General features: G+C 49.5%; 2 protein-coding genes across 2 annotated transcripts in view; one reads left to right on the forward strand and one right to left on the reverse strand.

Annotated features, from left to right (window-relative positions):
- Nucleotides 1–17,974, forward strand: part of LOC140426653 (xenotropic and polytropic retrovirus receptor 1 homolog) — a 507,289-nt gene that overhangs the window by 366,868 nt on the left and 122,447 nt on the right. The window contains exons 7-8 of the mRNA XM_072511735.1: nt 6,652–6,733; nt 16,782–16,963. Of these exons, the coding sequence (XP_072367836.1) occupies nt 6,652–6,733; nt 16,782–16,963 (264 nt within the window). The remainder of the gene's footprint in view (nt 1–6,651; nt 6,734–16,781; nt 16,964–17,974) is intronic.
- LOC140427228 (heterogeneous nuclear ribonucleoprotein U-like) lies at nt 3,605–4,629 on the reverse strand. Its single transcript, XM_072512831.1, is given in 2 exon segments — nt 3,605–3,801; nt 3,804–4,629. Coding segments are annotated over 2 exon segments (1,014 nt in total). The 3' UTR covers nt 3,605–3,613.

Consider the following 17,974-nt stretch of genomic DNA (forward strand, 5'->3'; position numbering starts at 1 on the left):
CACATATGCCCCGACGTCAGCCCCTTCTACACCTTCGGGAAGACCAAGAATCCTTAAATTCTCCCTCCTCGCATTATTCTCCAGCACCTCCAGCCTTTCCGCACACCTTTTGTGTTGTGCCTCGTGCATCTCCGTTTTCACCACCAGGCCCTGTATGTCGTCCTCATTCTCAGCAGCCTTTGCCTTCACGTTCCTGGGTCTTTTGCTCCTCCTTTAGCCCCTCAATCGCTTGTAATATCGGGGCCAACAGCTCCTTCTTCATCTCCTTTTTGAGTTCTTCCACGCAACGCCGCAGGAACTCTTGTTGGTCAGGGCCCCGTATTAAACTGCCTCCTTCCGACGCCATCTTGCTTTGTGCCTGCCTTCCTGGCCGCTGCTCTAGAGGATCCACCGCAATCCGGCCACTTTCCTCTCTTTTTTCCATCCGTGTCCAGGGGGGATTCCCTTCTGGATTACAGCACAGTGTTTTTTGCCGTTAAAATTGCCGTTGGGGCTCCTATCAAGAGCCCAAAAGTCCGTTCCACCGGGAGCTGCCGAAACGTGCGACCTAGCTGGTCATCGCCGCACCCGGAAGTCGACCTTTCACTAACTTGACCGCAGCAGATGCATCTGTCTATGAGTGACCACCACACAGTTCTTGTGGAGACAGAGTCTCATCTTCGCATTGAGGATACCCTCCTTCGTGTTGTGCAGCACGACCACCATGCTAAAAGGGAAAGATTTTGAACAGATCTAGCACCTAAAGACTGGGGAAAACAAGAGACACTGTGGGCCATCAGCAGCAGCACATGGCCTGGCATATCCCCTACCACCAGTCCTGGGGGTAAACCCTGGTTCCATGAAGAGTGCAAGAGGGCATGCCAGGTTCAACACAGGCATACCTAAAAATGAGGTGACAACCTGATGAAAGGCTACTTGCATGCCAAGCAGCAAGCGATACACAGGGCTAAGGAATTCCACAACTAATTAATTAGATCTGAGCTCTGCAGTCTTGCCACTTCCAGCCGTGAATGGTGATGAACAATAAAAAAACTCAGCGGAGGAGGAGGCTCCACAAATAACCCCATTCTCAATTATTTTTTAAAAATGTATTTTATTACAAACATGTATCAAAACAGGTGACAGCGAATAAACTCTCTGGGAAACATACTTCCCAACAATCTATACAGTCAGTACAGATTTCTCCCCTTTTTCACCTCGCCCTCCCCGTGACTAACAGTCCCATAAACACGGTCACAAACAATCCCCACCTTTCCTCAACCCCCCCCCCCCCCCCCCCCCCCCAACGAAGAGCCCCTTAATTCATACTTTATAGAATTTCATAGAATGTACAGTGCAGAAGGAGGCCACTCGGCCCATCGAGTCTGCACCGGCTCTTGGAAAGAGCACCCTACCCAAGCCCACACCTCCACCCTATCCCCTAACCCCACCTAACCCAATCTTTTTGACACTAAGGGCAATTTAGCATGACCAATCCACCTAACCTGTACATCTTTGGACTGTGGGAGGAAACTGGAGGACCCGGAGGAAACCCACGCAGACACTGGGAGACCGTGCAGACTCCACACACACAGTGACCCAAGCCGGGAATCAAACCTGGGACCCTGGTTAGCACAGCTGCGAAGCAACTGTGCTAACCACTGTGCTGCCGTGCAGGAACAATTATCTACTCTAATTGCAGGAAGTTGTACCGAACCAAGCCGCTACCCCCGGTGGCAATGCCGACTGCCACTCCAGCAAACTTCGCCGCCGTGCGATCAGAGAGCCAAAGGCCAAGACATCGGCCTTCCTCCTCTCCATGAGCTCCGGCTTCTCTGAAACCCCAAATATCACCAGCAAAGGGTCCGGGTCCACCTCCACCTCCTCCACTATCCTGGCTAAGACCGCGAACACTCCCGCCCAGAATCTTACCAATTTTTCGCAACCCCAAAACATGTGCATGTGATTCGCTGGCCCCTGTCCTCACTTCTCTCACTCATCTGTTACCCCCTGAAAGAACCCACTTATTCTCTCCCGAGTCATATGCATCCTGTGCACCACCTTAAACTGTATCAGGCTCATCCTTGCACAAGAGGAGGTCCCGTTTACCTATGCAGTGCCTCACTTCATACTCCCCAATTGATCTTCTCTCCCAACTCCCCTTCCCATTTCCCATTCTCAATGATGGAAAGCCCAGCACATCAGTGCAAAAGATCAGACTGAATCCCATAATCTTCAGTCGGAAGTGCTGAGTGGATGATCTTCTCGACCCGCGCCGGCTGACCTCGACCCGCGCCGGCTGACCTTCTCGACCCGCGCCGGCTGACCTTCTCGACCCGCGCCGGCTGACCTTCTCAACCCACGCCGGCTGACCTTCTCGACCTGCACCGGCTGACCTTCTCGACCCGCGCCGGCTGACCTTCTCGACCCGCGCCGGCTGACCTTCTCGACCCGCGCCAGCTGACCTTCTCGACCCGCGCCGGCTGACCTTCTCGACCCGCGCCGGCTGACCTTCTCGACCCGCGCCGGCTGACCTTCTCGACCCGCGCCGACTGACCTTCTCGACCCGCGCCGGCTGACCTTCGCGACCCGCGCCGGCTGACCTTCGCGACCCGCGTCGGCTGACCTTCGCGACCCGTGCCGGCTGACCTTCGTGACCCGCGCCGGCTGACCTTCGCGACCCACGCCGGCCGATCTTTGCGACTCATGCCGGCCGACCTTCGCAGTCCACGGCAGCTGACCTTCGCGACCCACCATTTTCTCTTACCTTGTTTTCTGTTGACAAAATGGAGGAATCACAATTGCACCCAAAGCACGTGATGTCAACGTTCGGCTGGGCGTGACCTGCTCTCTGCCTCCCTTCAGGCAGGACGATTACATAGAATTTGTATTTTTATTTTCTGCGTCTCTGATTGCGCAAATCCGTGGGCAAAAGCCGCCGCAGTTTTTTTTTTACAAGTTCAGGTGGGGTTTTTAATTGATAAAATTTCACAGGTCAAAAATGCGGAAACTGAAAATGTTTTCATCCTCTAGGAATTGGAGGTTCACCACATTTCACCTAAACATTATAATGTAAATGTAAAAAGAATAAAAGACACTTAAAAATCAATTAATTGATAACGTTTCCAAATACAACCTGCAGGCACTTTGTTTCGGAATGTTTTAAAGTCAAGATTTAGAAAGTTGACATATCTTGGTTGAAGTTGCAGCTGTGGTGTAACCATCGTTGGATCAGTCACTGCTGACCCTAGTGGTAGTCTTTGTTATACTGATTGCTGTACTGACTCCAGAACTTTTGAAGTCACGCCTGCTGCTGACGGCTCCAGTTCTGTTTGAAGCCCTGACCTTGGAGGAAGTTTTCATTTCTGTAGCCTTGGTTAAAGCCACGATTTCCTCCGCCCCAGAAATGTTGTCCATAGCCTCCTCGGTTGCTGCCTGGACCCCTGTGGTTGTCTGCTGCGCCCCTGTGGTTGTAGGCACCTCCGCGGCCACTGTAAGAGGGTCTTTCGTTGTTGCCTGCCATCGGAGTGAAACGCTGATAGTGAGCATAGCCACGATTCTATTGATTTCCTCTTCTATTATATTGTCAACAGTTTGAACCCCCTCGGTAATTGGCGTGGTTCTGATATCCACCTCACCCTCCTCTCTGACCACCTCTATTGTCCTGGTTCATTCCACCCTGTTGACCACTTCGACCCCGATTCATCGCTCTATTCCCAGAGCTGGTATTGGGTTTTTTCTCTGGTGGTAGGGTGGTTTTACTTTCCTCCTTGTATTCCTCGAGCAATTTCTGAGCATCTTCCTTTTGCAGCTCTGCATAGTCACCTCATCCAGAAAGTCATCTGACTCAGGCAGTGTGAAGATACCTTTCATTTTCAGAACAGCATGCTCTGGAATATCCTTTCCCTCTTCCTCTGCTTTCTTCTTTGAATGCTCCTTAAATTCTTCATCTGATGGGCAAATGGCAACCGCTTTACGCTGGAAGCCTGCAAACAGGCACATCTTCCTTCTCTGTGCAGCTGCACACACATTTGTCTGATCGAGAATGTAGTTGCGATCCTTGCGAGCTGCAATCTCAATAAACTTGCTCAAACATTGTGTAGCTTTCTGAATCAATGTAGTTAATTTACCCCTGTCCGTCTTCTGATGCTTGAAGCTCAAAACCTTCATTATATCCATGATATTGTTTGTCCCCAAAATATTATATTTGCCTGGATGCTCTGCTGCATGCTTTGAAACCCAAACTGATTTTCCAGTCCCAGGCAAGCCAACCATCATCAAAACCTCACATTCTCCTTTGGTTTTGGATCCCTTTGGCCCTCGTATATGCTCCTCCAATGGAACCTGTTGGACGAAGGTGAAGCCTTCCGGTGTCGGAAAGTATGGAGTCTCCATCTGTCCAAAGTTAAGCTCCATAGCACAATTGTGGCACAGAATATAGGGAAATAAGGCTCTGCCAGCGAGACTGTCTTTCCCAATCTTTAGTGCGACACCCAGATCCTGACCATTCTTGGAGTAAGAGACATCCACTTCACCAGCATCAAAGTTCAGAAAGCAACCAATCACATCATTCTCCCTGAACTTTTTGCAGCCGGCTTTTAACAATGCCGGCTGGAAGCGGCCTTCAATACGGCTGCACTGTGCATGCATGCCCGCACATCGGTGTGTATGTGCAAAACTCTGCACCGGCTGTCGCGTGCAAATTTACTCAATCAGGAGCGCTGCGATGGACGGCTCTGCCACCCCCCCGAAATCCACCTGTGACCCACCCACGGCTTTGAAAATGCCTGTCCTGGGCCCAACCATTTTCAGCTGCTTCATCAATGACCTTCAATCCATCATAAGGTCAGAAATGGGGATGTTCGCTGATGATTGCATGACGGTCGGCACCATTTATGACAAATCCAAATGCAGCAAATCCTGGACAATATCCAGGTTTGGACTGATGAGTGGCAAGTAATATTTATGCCTCATGTCCCAGGCAATGACCATCTCCAACAAGAGAGAATCAAACCATCGCTCCTTGACATTCAATGGCATTAACATCATTGAATCCCCCACATCATTGACCAGAAATTGAACTGTACCAGCCATATAAATATTGCGGCTACAAGAGCAGGTCAGAGGCTGGGAATCACCTGACTCCCCAAAGTCTATCCACCATCTATGAGGCACAAATCAGGAGTCTGATTGAATACTCCTCATTTGCCTGGGTTAATGTTGCTCTGACAACTGAAGAAGCTTGCGTCATCCAAGACAAAGCAGCTCGCTTGATTGGCACCCCATCCACAAACATTCATTCCTTCCACCACCGACGCACTGTGGCAGCAGTGTGTAACATCTACAGAATGCACTGCAGAACTCGTCAAGACTTCTTAGATAGCACCTTCCAAACCCACGACCGCTACCATCAATGAGGACAAAGGCAGCAGGTACATAGAAACACCATTACCTAAAAGTTCTACTCACCGTTGTGACTTGGAAATATTTCACTGTTCCACAGAATCCCGACAGTGCAGAAGGAGGCCATCCTGCCCATTGAGTCTGCCTGACCCACTAAAAGAGCATGCTACCCAGGTCCACTCCCGCGCCCTGTCCCCATAACCCCAACTAACCTGCACATCCCTGGATATGAAGGGGTAGTTTAGCATGGCCAATCCACCTAACCTGCACATCTTTGGACTGTGGGAGGAAACTGAAGGGAATCCACACAGGGAGAATATGCAAACTCCACACAGTCACCCAAGGCCACATTCAAATCCATGTCCCTTGCGCTGTGAAATAGCAGTCCTGATCACTGTACCACCGTTTCCTCACTGTCACTGGGGGAAAATCCCCTCCCTAACAGCACTATGGCTGTACATCACATGGACTATAGCGGCTCAAGAACCTTCTAAAGGGCAATTAAGGACGGGCAATAAATGCTGGTCTAGCCAGAGATGCCCATATCCCATGAATTAATTAAAAAAACAGGAGTGTTTGTGTGTGAAAATATTGTTTGGACCTCCTTAGGTTTAAGTAAGATTTTGTTATTGTAGGTGTTGGTACTTTTGAAAAGATCCAGTGTAACATCTCTTATAAATTCAGAATTGAGCAATTCTAGGGCATTTACTCCTAACACAGTGACATGACTGGTTTCATTGCCTTCCAAAGTTTGGTTCTTGATACATCACAACATCAAAGATGCCAAAATTGCAGCAGAGGGTGAGGTTGTTTCACCCCATTGTTTTTGTTAAATGAGTTGGATAAAATCTGCCTTGGGCGACATTGTGGCACAGTGGTTAGCACTGATGCCTCACGGCGCCTATGTCCCAGGTTCAATCCTGGCCCTGGGTCACTGTCCATGTGGAGTTTGCACATTCTCCCTGTGTCTGTGGGTCTCAGCCCCACAACCCAAAATGATGTGCAGGGTATGTGGATCAGCCATGCTAAATTGCCCATTAATTGGGGAAAAAAAATTATTGGATACTCGATCTATATATAAAAATAAAAAAATGGATAAAATCTGCCTTGCATTTTCTAAAGCTCAGCAGAGATCTGTTTGAGGAGTTTAGACATGTGAATTAATCCTGTTTCAGAACACCTGGAATTGTGTTATGTATTTTAATGAATTGAAGTATTGTTCCTTTGTGTTTCACCCTCACTTATCTGCTTCATTTTATTTTCTTACAGCCAGCCCCTGCGTGGACCATATTCAGGGTGGGAATGTACTTTGGAATTTTTGTTGTACTGCTTGCTGCTCTGGTACTCGTAGGTAAATGTCAGGACCATGTATGCACAGGTCTTTTGTATTCAAAAAGATTTTGGTCTGTTTAACTGTTTATTCAACCCCTCAGCCAACCTTGCTTCAGGGGATAATATGTCTGTGCTCACACTAAAATAGTCAATACCAAACTTCTTTTCTTATTTGCTTTCATGCTCCACCCAGTTTTCCCTTTTGTATCCAAGAAGATGCCGTCTCATTCTGAGGGGTAGTGCGCACTGGAGCTGGCCACCTCAGCCATTGAGTATTCAATTGTGGGAATAATGATACAACTGAACACAAACTTGTCCTCATTTGACACTCCCCAGTGTCTCCAGCAAGGCTGGCTGAATTGGAATCAGGAGTGAGAACCCACTATGATTTATCAATCCAAAGCTCCGCAAACTGAGAACAGTTATAATGGCGGGTTAACTCAGCACACACTGGAAAGGGAAAATGTGATTTGTGCTGCCCAGTTTCACACCCAGCAGACTTTCTATCCACTCCCCCATTGGGGATCTGCTTCTCTTTTTAAACATGTGCAAATTTCTGCCCAAAAGTAATTTACACAAGATGTGAGCAATAATAGCATAATGTACTGGTAATGTTCTGAAGTCATGCAGGTTGAGAAGATTTCGGTGTTCTAGACTTCCCATCTTGTTCCATTTTCTGCTCATAATGGAGTCAAGCAGTTGCTGATTGTAACAAAAACAGAAAATGTTGGAAAAACTCAGCAGGTCTGACAGCATCTGTGGAGAGAGGAAATGGAGTTAGCGTTTTGGGTCAATTGACTTCTTCAGTTGCTAATTGTGATACTTATGCATTTTCGGAGCTTCAAGATAAAGGTACCAGGATGACCAGAGTTCACTAATTTTAAACTGAGGATCATTGTCATGGTCTTATTCACATTTACGTCACACCTTGCTTCTCATGCAGGAAATACTCCCTAAATATATCATTAACAAAAGTAGAGGATAACTAGCAAATTGAGGAGGTGCAGGTTCTGCTGTGCTGTCATTACATGAGCCTCACTGGGTAAGACTGGTGCCCAGGCTCTCACGCAGTGCAGTGAGTCAGTAATGTGCATCCTCTGTTTATAGTGTGGCTTTTGTATCTCTCTGCCCTTCCCAATAGACAGTTTGTGGATCAAAAGACTAATCTGTGGTGTATGATTTTTATACCATGGCTCCACAAACCAGGCCCAATGTAAAAATAACAATACTGAGTCACACAGACAAAAAGGTCCTATGATGAATTACCTCATCAGTTCTGAATCAGCTGTTCCCAGCCGACACAGCAGTTAGTGGAGGAGCTAACAGTTGCCCTCAGGGCCACTGAGCTAGGGAGGGGCGAACCAACAAGCATTCTCATTTGTGATTGACAACCAGTGACCCCTGGCGAGGAAATGTGTGATCGTAGAGTGAGGACAGTTTCAGGCTTGGCTTCTTTGGTTGAATAGGGCAGCACGGTAGCACAAGTGGCTAGCACTGTGGCATCACAGCGCCAGGGTCCCAAGTTCGATTCTCCACTGGGGCACTGTCTGTGCGGAGTCTGCACGTTCTCCCCCTGCGTAGGTTTCCTCCGGGTGCTCTGGTTTCCTCCCACAGTCCAAAGATGTGCAGGTTGGGTGGATTGGCCATGCTAAATTGCCCTTAGCGTCCAAAAAAGGTTAGATGGGGTTATTGGGTTATGGTGATAGGGTGGAAGTGGATCAGTGCAGACTCGATGGGCCGAGTCTTCTGCACTGTATATTCTATGTTCAATAGCCTACCAGAACTCACTGCTAATCAATTTTCACTGCCTAGTATTTAACCTGCCCTACTATATTTGGCTAATCTCAGTAATAAATTGCTCCTGCATCCTGGTGTCATATGTTATTTTTACAGTCTGAGGGCGCAATTCTCTCTCTCTCTCTCTCTCTCTTTCCCCCCCCCCCTCCCCCCCCCCCCCCCCCCCCCCCCCCCCCAAAGCCGGGTGGGAGAATCACCAGGGCACCGTGCGGATCGCGCCACGTCGCCCCGACCCCCGCACGCGATTCTCCCACCCCCCACCCCCAAAACCAGCGGCGCGCGATTCGCGCAGGGCCGCTCGGAGAATCGCCGCAAACGGCGAGCGGCGATTCTCCGGCCCAGCTGGGCCGAGCGGCCGTTACGACACGACAGGTTGCCGCCAGCGCCGTCCACCCCTGGTTGCTGCCGGTGGGAACTGTGTGGGAACACTGGGGGGACGGCCTGTGAGAGGGGGAGGGCAGCTCCTTCACCGGGGGAGGGCCTACGATGGGGTCTGGCCCGTGATCGGGGCCCACCAATCGGCGGGCTGGCCTCCTTCCGTGCGCGGCCCCAGAACACCGGCGCCATGTTGGTGAGGGTCCGGCGCGCGTAAGAAGTTCCCCGTGCATGCGCAGCATGGCATGGCCCAACTGCGCAGGATTGGGCTGCCCCAACTGCGCATGCGCGGGTTGACGCGGCGCCCATTTGCCACGCTGGAGTGGCTTGAACCACTCCAGCGCCGTGCTGGCCCCCTGTGGAGGCCAGAATAGGTCGTGCCCGGGCCCTGTTCGCGCCGTCCTGAAACGCGACGGTGTTCACGACGGCACGGGCACTTGGTCTGCGCTGCGGAGAATCACCCCCTATATGTGAATTTTGATTTACGCAGCAGAAGACTCGGAGCGCATTGACAGGAAATAAAATTGAATCTGCCTTAAAAATAAAGAAATGAACAGATATTCTGGTGCAATTCTCACCCAATGTGCAAATATTGCCATGACTACGTGCGTGTCCCACAATGGGGCATTTGATGACTGAAAGGTATTGGCTGTGGTGTTGCACTATGCCACATTTGTCCTTGATTTTGTCCATCAGTTGCAAGGAGGTGTTATTGGGCAGGGGGAGGAAGGAAGCAAGGCTTGATCCTTTCCCCTAGTAAACTAGGTAGAGACAGAAAGTATCAAAGTACACATACAAAATCGATACAAGCTGGAAAAAAACCACAAACCTTATGACTTGATTTGGAACTAATAGAAATGTGCAGAAAGTGGTGAATTACGGCACAGTTTTCCTTGCAAGCCAGTAATTCTGTCTCCTATAGATACAATGCTTTGACACATTGTTGATGAAAGGAAATTCCTGCTCTTGGCATCATTTTTCGTTAAATGTGAGATCCATAAATGTGTACAGATGAGGAAAACCTAATATATGCATCCTAAAAGACTTTACATTCACCTCATGTTGTCTCCAATTGTGCATTGAACAATTCCAGAGGTTTTACTACCACTGCCCTGCCTCCAGGTCCAATCCAACTATTACTAATTTTTTCCATCACGAATTATCTCGTGATATCAATTCTACCATTATCATTTACTATTTTGATTCTTCTCCCCTTCACCTGGCAATGTCAATTTTAAGTAATTATATAAATTGATCCCATCCACACAATTTATTATCTTGTGTAACTCTCTAAGATGCCCCACAGGCAGCTTCATTCCTCGTGGAAAAAGTATTCACTTTTTAAAAAAATAATAATTTTTATTAATGGTTTTCATAAAATATCAATAACAAAATGAAAAAGGAACCCAACAGGGTTAAGTACAAAACACAGTCCAGAAAAACAACCCTCCATACCCCCCTCCCCCCTGTACATAAATAATAAATTAACATTAACACCCCGACTTAATACAAGTATATACACCCCCTCAGACCCTCCAGTGTAAATAACAAAAACAAAAAATAATAACGTGACCCCCCACCCCCCGAGTTCCTGCTCTGCCAGGAAGTCCAAGAACGGTTGCCACCGCCTAAAGAACCCTTCTACCGACCCTCTCAAGGCGAATTTCACCCTCTCCAACTTAATAAACCCCGCCATATCATCAATCCAGGATTCCACGCTTGGGGGCCTCGCATCCTTCCACTGAAGAAGAATCCTTTGCCGGGCTACCAGGGACACAAAGGCCAGAATTCCGGCCTCTTTCGCCTCCTGCATTCCCGGCTCCTCTGTCACCCCAAATATTGCGAGCCCCCAGCCCGGCTTGACCCTGAATCCTACCACCCTCGACACCGTCCTCGCTACGCCGTTCCAAAATCCCTCCAGCGCTGGGCATGCCCAAAACATATGGGTGTGATTTTCTGGGCTCCCTGAGCACCTAACACACCTGCCCTCCCCCCACCCCCCAAAAAAACCCGGCTCATCCTTGTCCCGGTCATATGTGCCCTGTGCAGCACCTTAAACTGTATGAGGCTCTGCCTCGCGCACGATGAGGAAGAGTTCACCCTCCCCAGGGCCTCTGCCCACGTCCCTTCCTCAATTTCCTCTCCCAACTCCTCCTCCCACTTACCTTTTACCTCCACCACCGAGGCCTCCTCCTCCTGCATCACCTGGTAAGTTTCCGAGATCTTCCCCACTCCCACCCACCCCCCGAGAGCACCCTGTCCTGTACGGTGTGGCCGTAGCCATGGGAATTCCATCACCTGCCGTCTGGCAAACGCCCTTACCTGTAAGTACCTGAAGGTGTTCCCCGGGGGGGAGCCCGTACTTCTCCTCCAGCTCAAGCAGGCTCGCGAACTTCCCGTCCACAAACATGTCCCCCATCTTTCGTATCTCTGCCCTGTGCCACCCCACAAACCCTCCACCTGTTCTTCCTGGGGCCAACCGGTGGTTCCCCCGCAATGGGGTCCCCGCCGAGGCCCCCACTTCCTCCCTGTGCCGCCACCACTGCCTCCAAATTTTGAGGGCAGCCACCACCACCGGGCTCGTGGTATACCTCCTTGGAGGGAGCGGCGCCATTGCCAGCGCCCCCAGACTCGTATCCACACAAGATGCCGTCTCCAGCCTCTTCCATGCAGCCCCCTCCCGCTCCATCACCCACCTGCGCACCATCGTCGCATTGGCGGCCCAGTAGTATCCACAGAGGTTGGGCAGCGCCAATCCCCCCTATCTCTACTCCGCTCCAGGAACACCCTTCTCACCCTCGGAGTCCCTCGCGCCCACACAAATCCCATTATACTCCTGTTAACCCGCCTGAAAAAAGCCTTTGGGATAAAAACGGGGAGGCACTGGAACAGGAACAAAAACCTTGGGAGCACCGTTACTTGGATTGACTGCACCCTACCCGCCAAGGACAGCGGCAGCGCGTCCCACCTCTTGAACTCCTCCGCCATTTGCTCCACCAGCCTTGTTACATTAAGCCTATGCAGGGTCCCCCATCTCCTGGTCCCCTGGATGAACTACAAACAGCTCGCTCTTCCCCATGTTGAGCTTGTACCCCGAAAAGTCCCCGAATTCCCTAAGAATCCTCATTACCTCCGGCATTCCTCCCACCGGGTCTGCCACATACAGCAGCAGGTCGTCCGCATAAAGTGACACCCTGTGCTCCTCCCCACCACGCACCAACCCCCTCCAGTTCCTTGACTGCCTCAGTGCCATAGCCAGGGGTTCAATCGCCAGTGCGAAGAGCAGGGGGGATAAGGGACACCCCTGTCTCGTACCTCGGTGCAACCGAAGGTACTCGGACCTCCTCCTGTTTGTGGCCACACTCTCCATCGGGACCTCATACAACAGCCTAACCCACCTGACAAACCCCTCCCCGAACCCGAACCTCTTCAACACCTCCCACAGGTACCCCCACTCTACCCTATCGAAGGCTTTTTCAGCGTCCATCGCCACCACTATCTCCGCCTCCCCCTCCCTCGCCGGCATCATGATAACGTTCAAAAGCCTCCGCACATTCGCGTTCAATTGCCTCCCTTTCACAAACCCCGTCTGGTCTTCGTGGATGATCTGCGGCACACAATCCTCGTGGCTAAGACCTTCGCCAGCACCTTGGCATCTACGTTTAGCAACGAAATCGGCCTGTAAGACCCACACTGCAGGGGATCCTTGTCCCACTTCAGGATCAAGGAGATCTGTGCCCGGGACATCGTCAGGGGCAAAGCCCCCCCCCCCTCCTTTGCCTCATTGAAGGTCCTAACTAACAACGGGCCCAACAGGTCCATATATATTTTTTATAGAATTCGACCGGGAAACCGTCTGGCCCCGGTGCCTTCCCCGCCTGCATGCTTCCTATCCCTTTGATCAAACGACACCTTCTTTCCCACCAAGTTCGCCACCCACGATTTTTGGCATCCAGCCCGGAGTGAAACACCTGACCTACCCACCCTTTCCTCAATCGTACCCGATCTGCCACCTTCAGGTGTGTCTCCTGAAGCATAACCACACCCGCCTTGAGCCCCTTCAGGTGCGCAAACACGCGGGCCCGCTTAACCGGCCCATTCAGTCCCCTTACATTCCAGGTTATCAGGGGGCTACCCGCTCCCTCCCCCGCCGACTAGCCATGACCCCTCCTCGGCCAGCCACACGCCCGCACCCCACACCCGGCCCGTTCCCCACAGCGGCATACCCCCGTCTCGACCCCCCCCCCCACTCGCTCCAGCTCCTCCTTGACCATAGCAGCAGCAACTCGATTCCCCCCCCCCCCCCCCCCCCCCCCCCCCCCCCCGAGCTAGGACCCATCCTAGCTGATTTACTCCCCCACTTCCGCAAGTCAGCTGACCCCGGCCACTCCTGTCTCTCCTTCGACTCCTCCCATTGTGTGGCACACCCTCCTCTCCCATCCCCATCCATAGGCTCTCCCCCTCCCCCTTCCGTTCTAAGCGCGGGAAATAACCCTCAATTCCCCGCCCTGGCCCCGCCCCCTCCAGTCTTCAGCACGGGAAAAAGCCCACGCTTTCCACCTACCAGGCCCCGCCACCTCTGACACAGCTCCTTTTACAGGCCCGGTCCCCTCACCCCTGACTCGGGCCTCCCCCTCCCCCGCGGGGCCCCATCTCACCGCCATCCACTCCCCTGTTCCGTTTACCTACCCCCCTCCAAGAGCCCCCCCCGACCAACCCAACCAAAACAGTGCCCAACCCGCCCCAGCCACCCTCACCGACCCAAAAGAAAAAAACACAGAATAAGAAACCCGGAGCAATACAAAGGCCCCTTCCTCGAAACAGAAATAAACATAGCATATCAACCGCAGTCCCCAATCGCCCACCCGACCCTCCATCTGTGTCCAACTTCTCGGCCTGAACAAAGGCCCACGCCTCCTCCGGAGACTCAAAATAATGGTGCCTGTCCTTGTAGGTAACCCACAGTCGCGCCGGCTGCAACATGCCAAACTTCACCCCCTTCCTGTGCAGCACCGCCTTCGCTCGATTGTACCCGGCGCTCCTCTTCGCCACCTCCGCACTCCAGTCCTGGTATATCCAAACCTCCGCGTTCTCCCACCTGCTGTTCCTCTCCTTCTTGGCCCCCCTGAGCACACACTCCCGATCGACGAACCGATGGAACCTCACCAGCATCGACCGCGGAGGCTCGTTAGCCTTGGGCCTCCTCGCCAGCACTCTATGGGCCCCTTCCAGCTCCAGGGGCCCCTGGAAGGGCCCCGCTCCCAACAGCGAGTTCAACATGGTGACCACATAGGCACCCACGTCCGGCCCCTCCAGCCCCTCTGGGAGGCCCAGAATCCGCAGATTCTTCCGCCTCGACCGATTCTCCATCTCCTCGAACCGCTCCTGCCATTTCTTGTGGAGCGCCTCATGCGTCTCCACCTTTACCGCTAGGCCTAAGATCTCGTCCTCATTGTCAGAGATCTTTTGTCAAGCCTCGCGGATCGCCACTCCCTGGGCCGTCTGTGTCTCCAGCAGCTTATCAATAGACGCCTTCATCGGCTCTAGCAGGTCCGTTTTAATCTCGCTGAAGCAGTGCTGGATACCCTCCTTCTGCTCTTCCGCCCACCGCATCCACGCTGCCTGGTCTCCACCCGCTGCCATTTTGTCCTTCTTCCCTCGCACCTTCTTCGGATCCACCACCACCTTTTTTGTCGCCCCGCTCCTAGTTGAAGCCATATACTGACGGGGAGCTGTTGTAGACTCCTTCCCACACCGAGAAATGTCGAGAAAGTGCCGTTGGGGGCCCTGAAAAGAGCCCAAAAGTCCGTTTTTGCGGGAGCCGCCGAATGTGCAGCTTAGCTCCGCATAGCCACAACCAGAAGTCAAATATTCACTTTTTCTAGTTGACACCAAGAATACTGCTTCCTTTCATCTGATAATCAACCCAACATACTAAGTGGTCAGTTCTTTCCAATAAGCTGACAGATGAAGCAAGTTACATCCAATAATTCGCTATATGTTTTTAAATCCCTATTTGAACTAACTATTTCCAACTTTCAGTTGTTGTGATTTGTTGCAAGGGCCACCATCATGTTGAATTGATTAGCACCATGCAGGACAATGTACTCTGTGGTGTAGTATCAGGTGCCAATCTTTCTTTTTATTGTCCTCCCCAGGAGAAAGATGCAAGCAGAAACTCCTCAAATAGGGCAGCAGTATTCCAGTTTTGGCCAAACTTTCAGAGACTTGAGTATTTTTGAGGAGGAAATTGTGTTTTGTATAAATTATAACACCCAAACTTCTTTAAGCAGTTTCAACAATGCTTTGGATGTTGGAGTTTTATCTGAGATTCAAACATAGACAAGGGGGTTAGTAGGTTAAAGAGTCGACTAATCCAAGTCGAAGCATGATAGCTGTTGGCTAGAATTGCCCCTTCCTATGTCTCATCACTTAAAACCCTAATATCTATGCTTCTCCAATTCTACTCTCCCACACTTACTGATTTTCAGTGATCAACCACTTTCAGCCATGCCTCCAGCTGCCAAAGCCCTAAGCTCTGAAATTCCTTTTCTAAACCTTTCAACCGTGCTCCCCTTTAAGATGCTCCTTAAAACCTACCTGTTTGACTAAACCTTTGGTCGCTTGACCTAATATCTTCTTGTATGGCTCAAATTCAAGTTTTGCCTGATACTGCTCCAATGAAGTGTCTTCAGACACCTTGCTGTGCACTATATAAATGCAAATTGTTGCTGCTTTACAAATGATTTGAAACAACTATGCCTTCCAAAGTTAAAAGAAACGTGATGATCAAAGCCCAATTGAAGGACATAAAGGCAATTAAGATTTAGTGATTCAGCAGTTATATTGAGATGAATATTGGGTTCAGTGCTCTGAGGGTGTGTAAACCGGACTAGGTGAAGACATTGCTGAATTTAGGCGGACTCCTCACCAAAGCAGTGACTAATAGGATGGTGATATAGAGAAAGAACTGAATCTTAGAAGTTGGATAAAGTGAATCAGAGGACGATGCATCAATTACACACCATGGTAAGCGAGACATAACTTGATCACTTAAATGTGGATTTGATGGAGCTTCATACAGCGATGACTTGTTTAGAAATGTTGTTTAAAAGCGAATAAAAGGTTTTGTAGATGTCAAAAGTCAATTACAAATAAGCATTATACATAAACTTTGACAAAGAAGGTAACTAATGATACGGCCAAGCCAGAAAACCATAATAGTGGTCATTGGTTAGACCAGAATGTCAAAGTAGACGATTTGAGTGTGAAAAACTTTCATTACTACAAAACTCACAGATATTAGGTCAATTGTACGGTAGTTGGGAGTTCCAAGACATAATATTCATCCAAGGAGTTTTTGGAAGGGTAGGTGCTGATTAGACAAAATATATGGCACAGGACAGAGGCAAGTTTGCAGCTACACCTTTTCAGGGCAACAGCATAGTCAGACTGAATACTTAAGGACCAGTTTAGAAAAAAGTTGTTCAGCCCAGTAAAGAGAGTGTAGGTTCTAGTATAACAATAATGCGTTTCTAATTCTATTGCGCAGCTCAGTACAGTTGCCATTTGTGTTTTTTCTGTCAAGCACCAATCATCTCCAAGAGAGATAGCTAAAGTGAATAAAGTCTAATGTTAAGTGAGAATTAAGAGGTCTGTGTCAGTCTTTGGTTTGGTTCATCCTGTTTCATTATATTTTCCATCACCTTAACTGTAACAAGCCCCTCATGAAACATAAGAAGGCTGATTATCTTTTACATGAAAATTAGACTTGAAAATTGTCTTTTTTTGTATTTCTAATTTTATCTATTCTAATTCACTCGATATAATCTAACTTGGGTAGTTAGTGTCTAACTGGCAGCTCAATTGCATTAACACTGTGTTCCATCTTCCAGCTAAATCAAAAGAGGGGAACATTTGGCCCTTGGTGCGTATTTATCGTGGTGGATTCCTTCTGATCGAGTTTCTTTTCCTGCTCGGCATCAACACATACGGTTGGAGGCAGGCTGGAGTCAACCATGTGCTAATATTTGAACTGAACCCCAGGAGTAATCTGTCTCATCAGCATCTCTTTGAGGTTAGTCACTTCAGATGTGATTGACAGGCCGACGGAAAGTATTACATTTCACAGTAATGTGATGTTTTTTTAATTTGTCCATAAAGTCCAGTTTGGTTGTTCAGTATTCCTAGCCAATAATCACAATGCTTACTGTAATCTCATTTTAAATCGCTATGCTTAAGACTGATTTCTTCTCCTGTTTTGTGTATTAATCATAGCTGCACATCTTTTTTTAGGCACATGAGTTTGGGTCAACCCTCAATAAACATCCTCAATCAATCTCGATTCAGTTTCCAGTGGAAAAACTGTTCTCTTAAATGCGTGTCTTGACATTGGGAATCTGTGTACTGCCTGTGTTGGTTATTTCATTTGCTGCCTGTGCAGTCCATTCAGAATGTTTTTCGCAATTTCTTGTAATCTTATGGATTCCCCCTGGGCTCATTTCAAACATTATAACTAATGTTTCACAGAACCCCAGTGGGCACATGACCACCTTAGAAAAAGCAGCATTCAACAGCACTTGACTTAATGCCTGAGCTTGAATGCAATGTCAAGGATTACAGTTATCCAAGCTCCAAATGGCCTTGTCCTATTGCCAAGGAGGCATTCAACAGTTGCCTTTGTTTGGGACTGGACCCCGTGCTCAGGGAATGATGATTTTGCCTGCTTTCTTTATAGTCTTGCAGTAGCCTCAATGCCACCAAAGCCCTATTTCCAGCAGGACATTTTTTTTTCACTCACTGGAAAGCAGAACTTATTCACTCCCATGTTACACTAAATCACTTTGTTCCCTATGTTATAAATTCTATGTGGCAGGTGGCTAGGGTTTGTTTCCATGTCCAGGGAAGGGAAAGGCATGATTACCATGAGGTCAAGGTTTAAATTCAATTAATGCTTTGATCTGTCAGCATTATGGTCCTCATTCCTTTTTTTGGAGAACCTCCATGTACCGTGGCACCATCAAATTGAAAGAACCTGCCACAGCTACAGAGGATGGCTTGGAGATGAACAACTAAACAACTGGGGTAT

This window comes from Scyliorhinus torazame, chromosome 7 (genome assembly GCF_047496885.1).
Source record: "Scyliorhinus torazame isolate Kashiwa2021f chromosome 7, sScyTor2.1, whole genome shotgun sequence".
Taxonomy (NCBI): domain Eukaryota; kingdom Metazoa; phylum Chordata; class Chondrichthyes; order Carcharhiniformes; family Scyliorhinidae; genus Scyliorhinus; species Scyliorhinus torazame.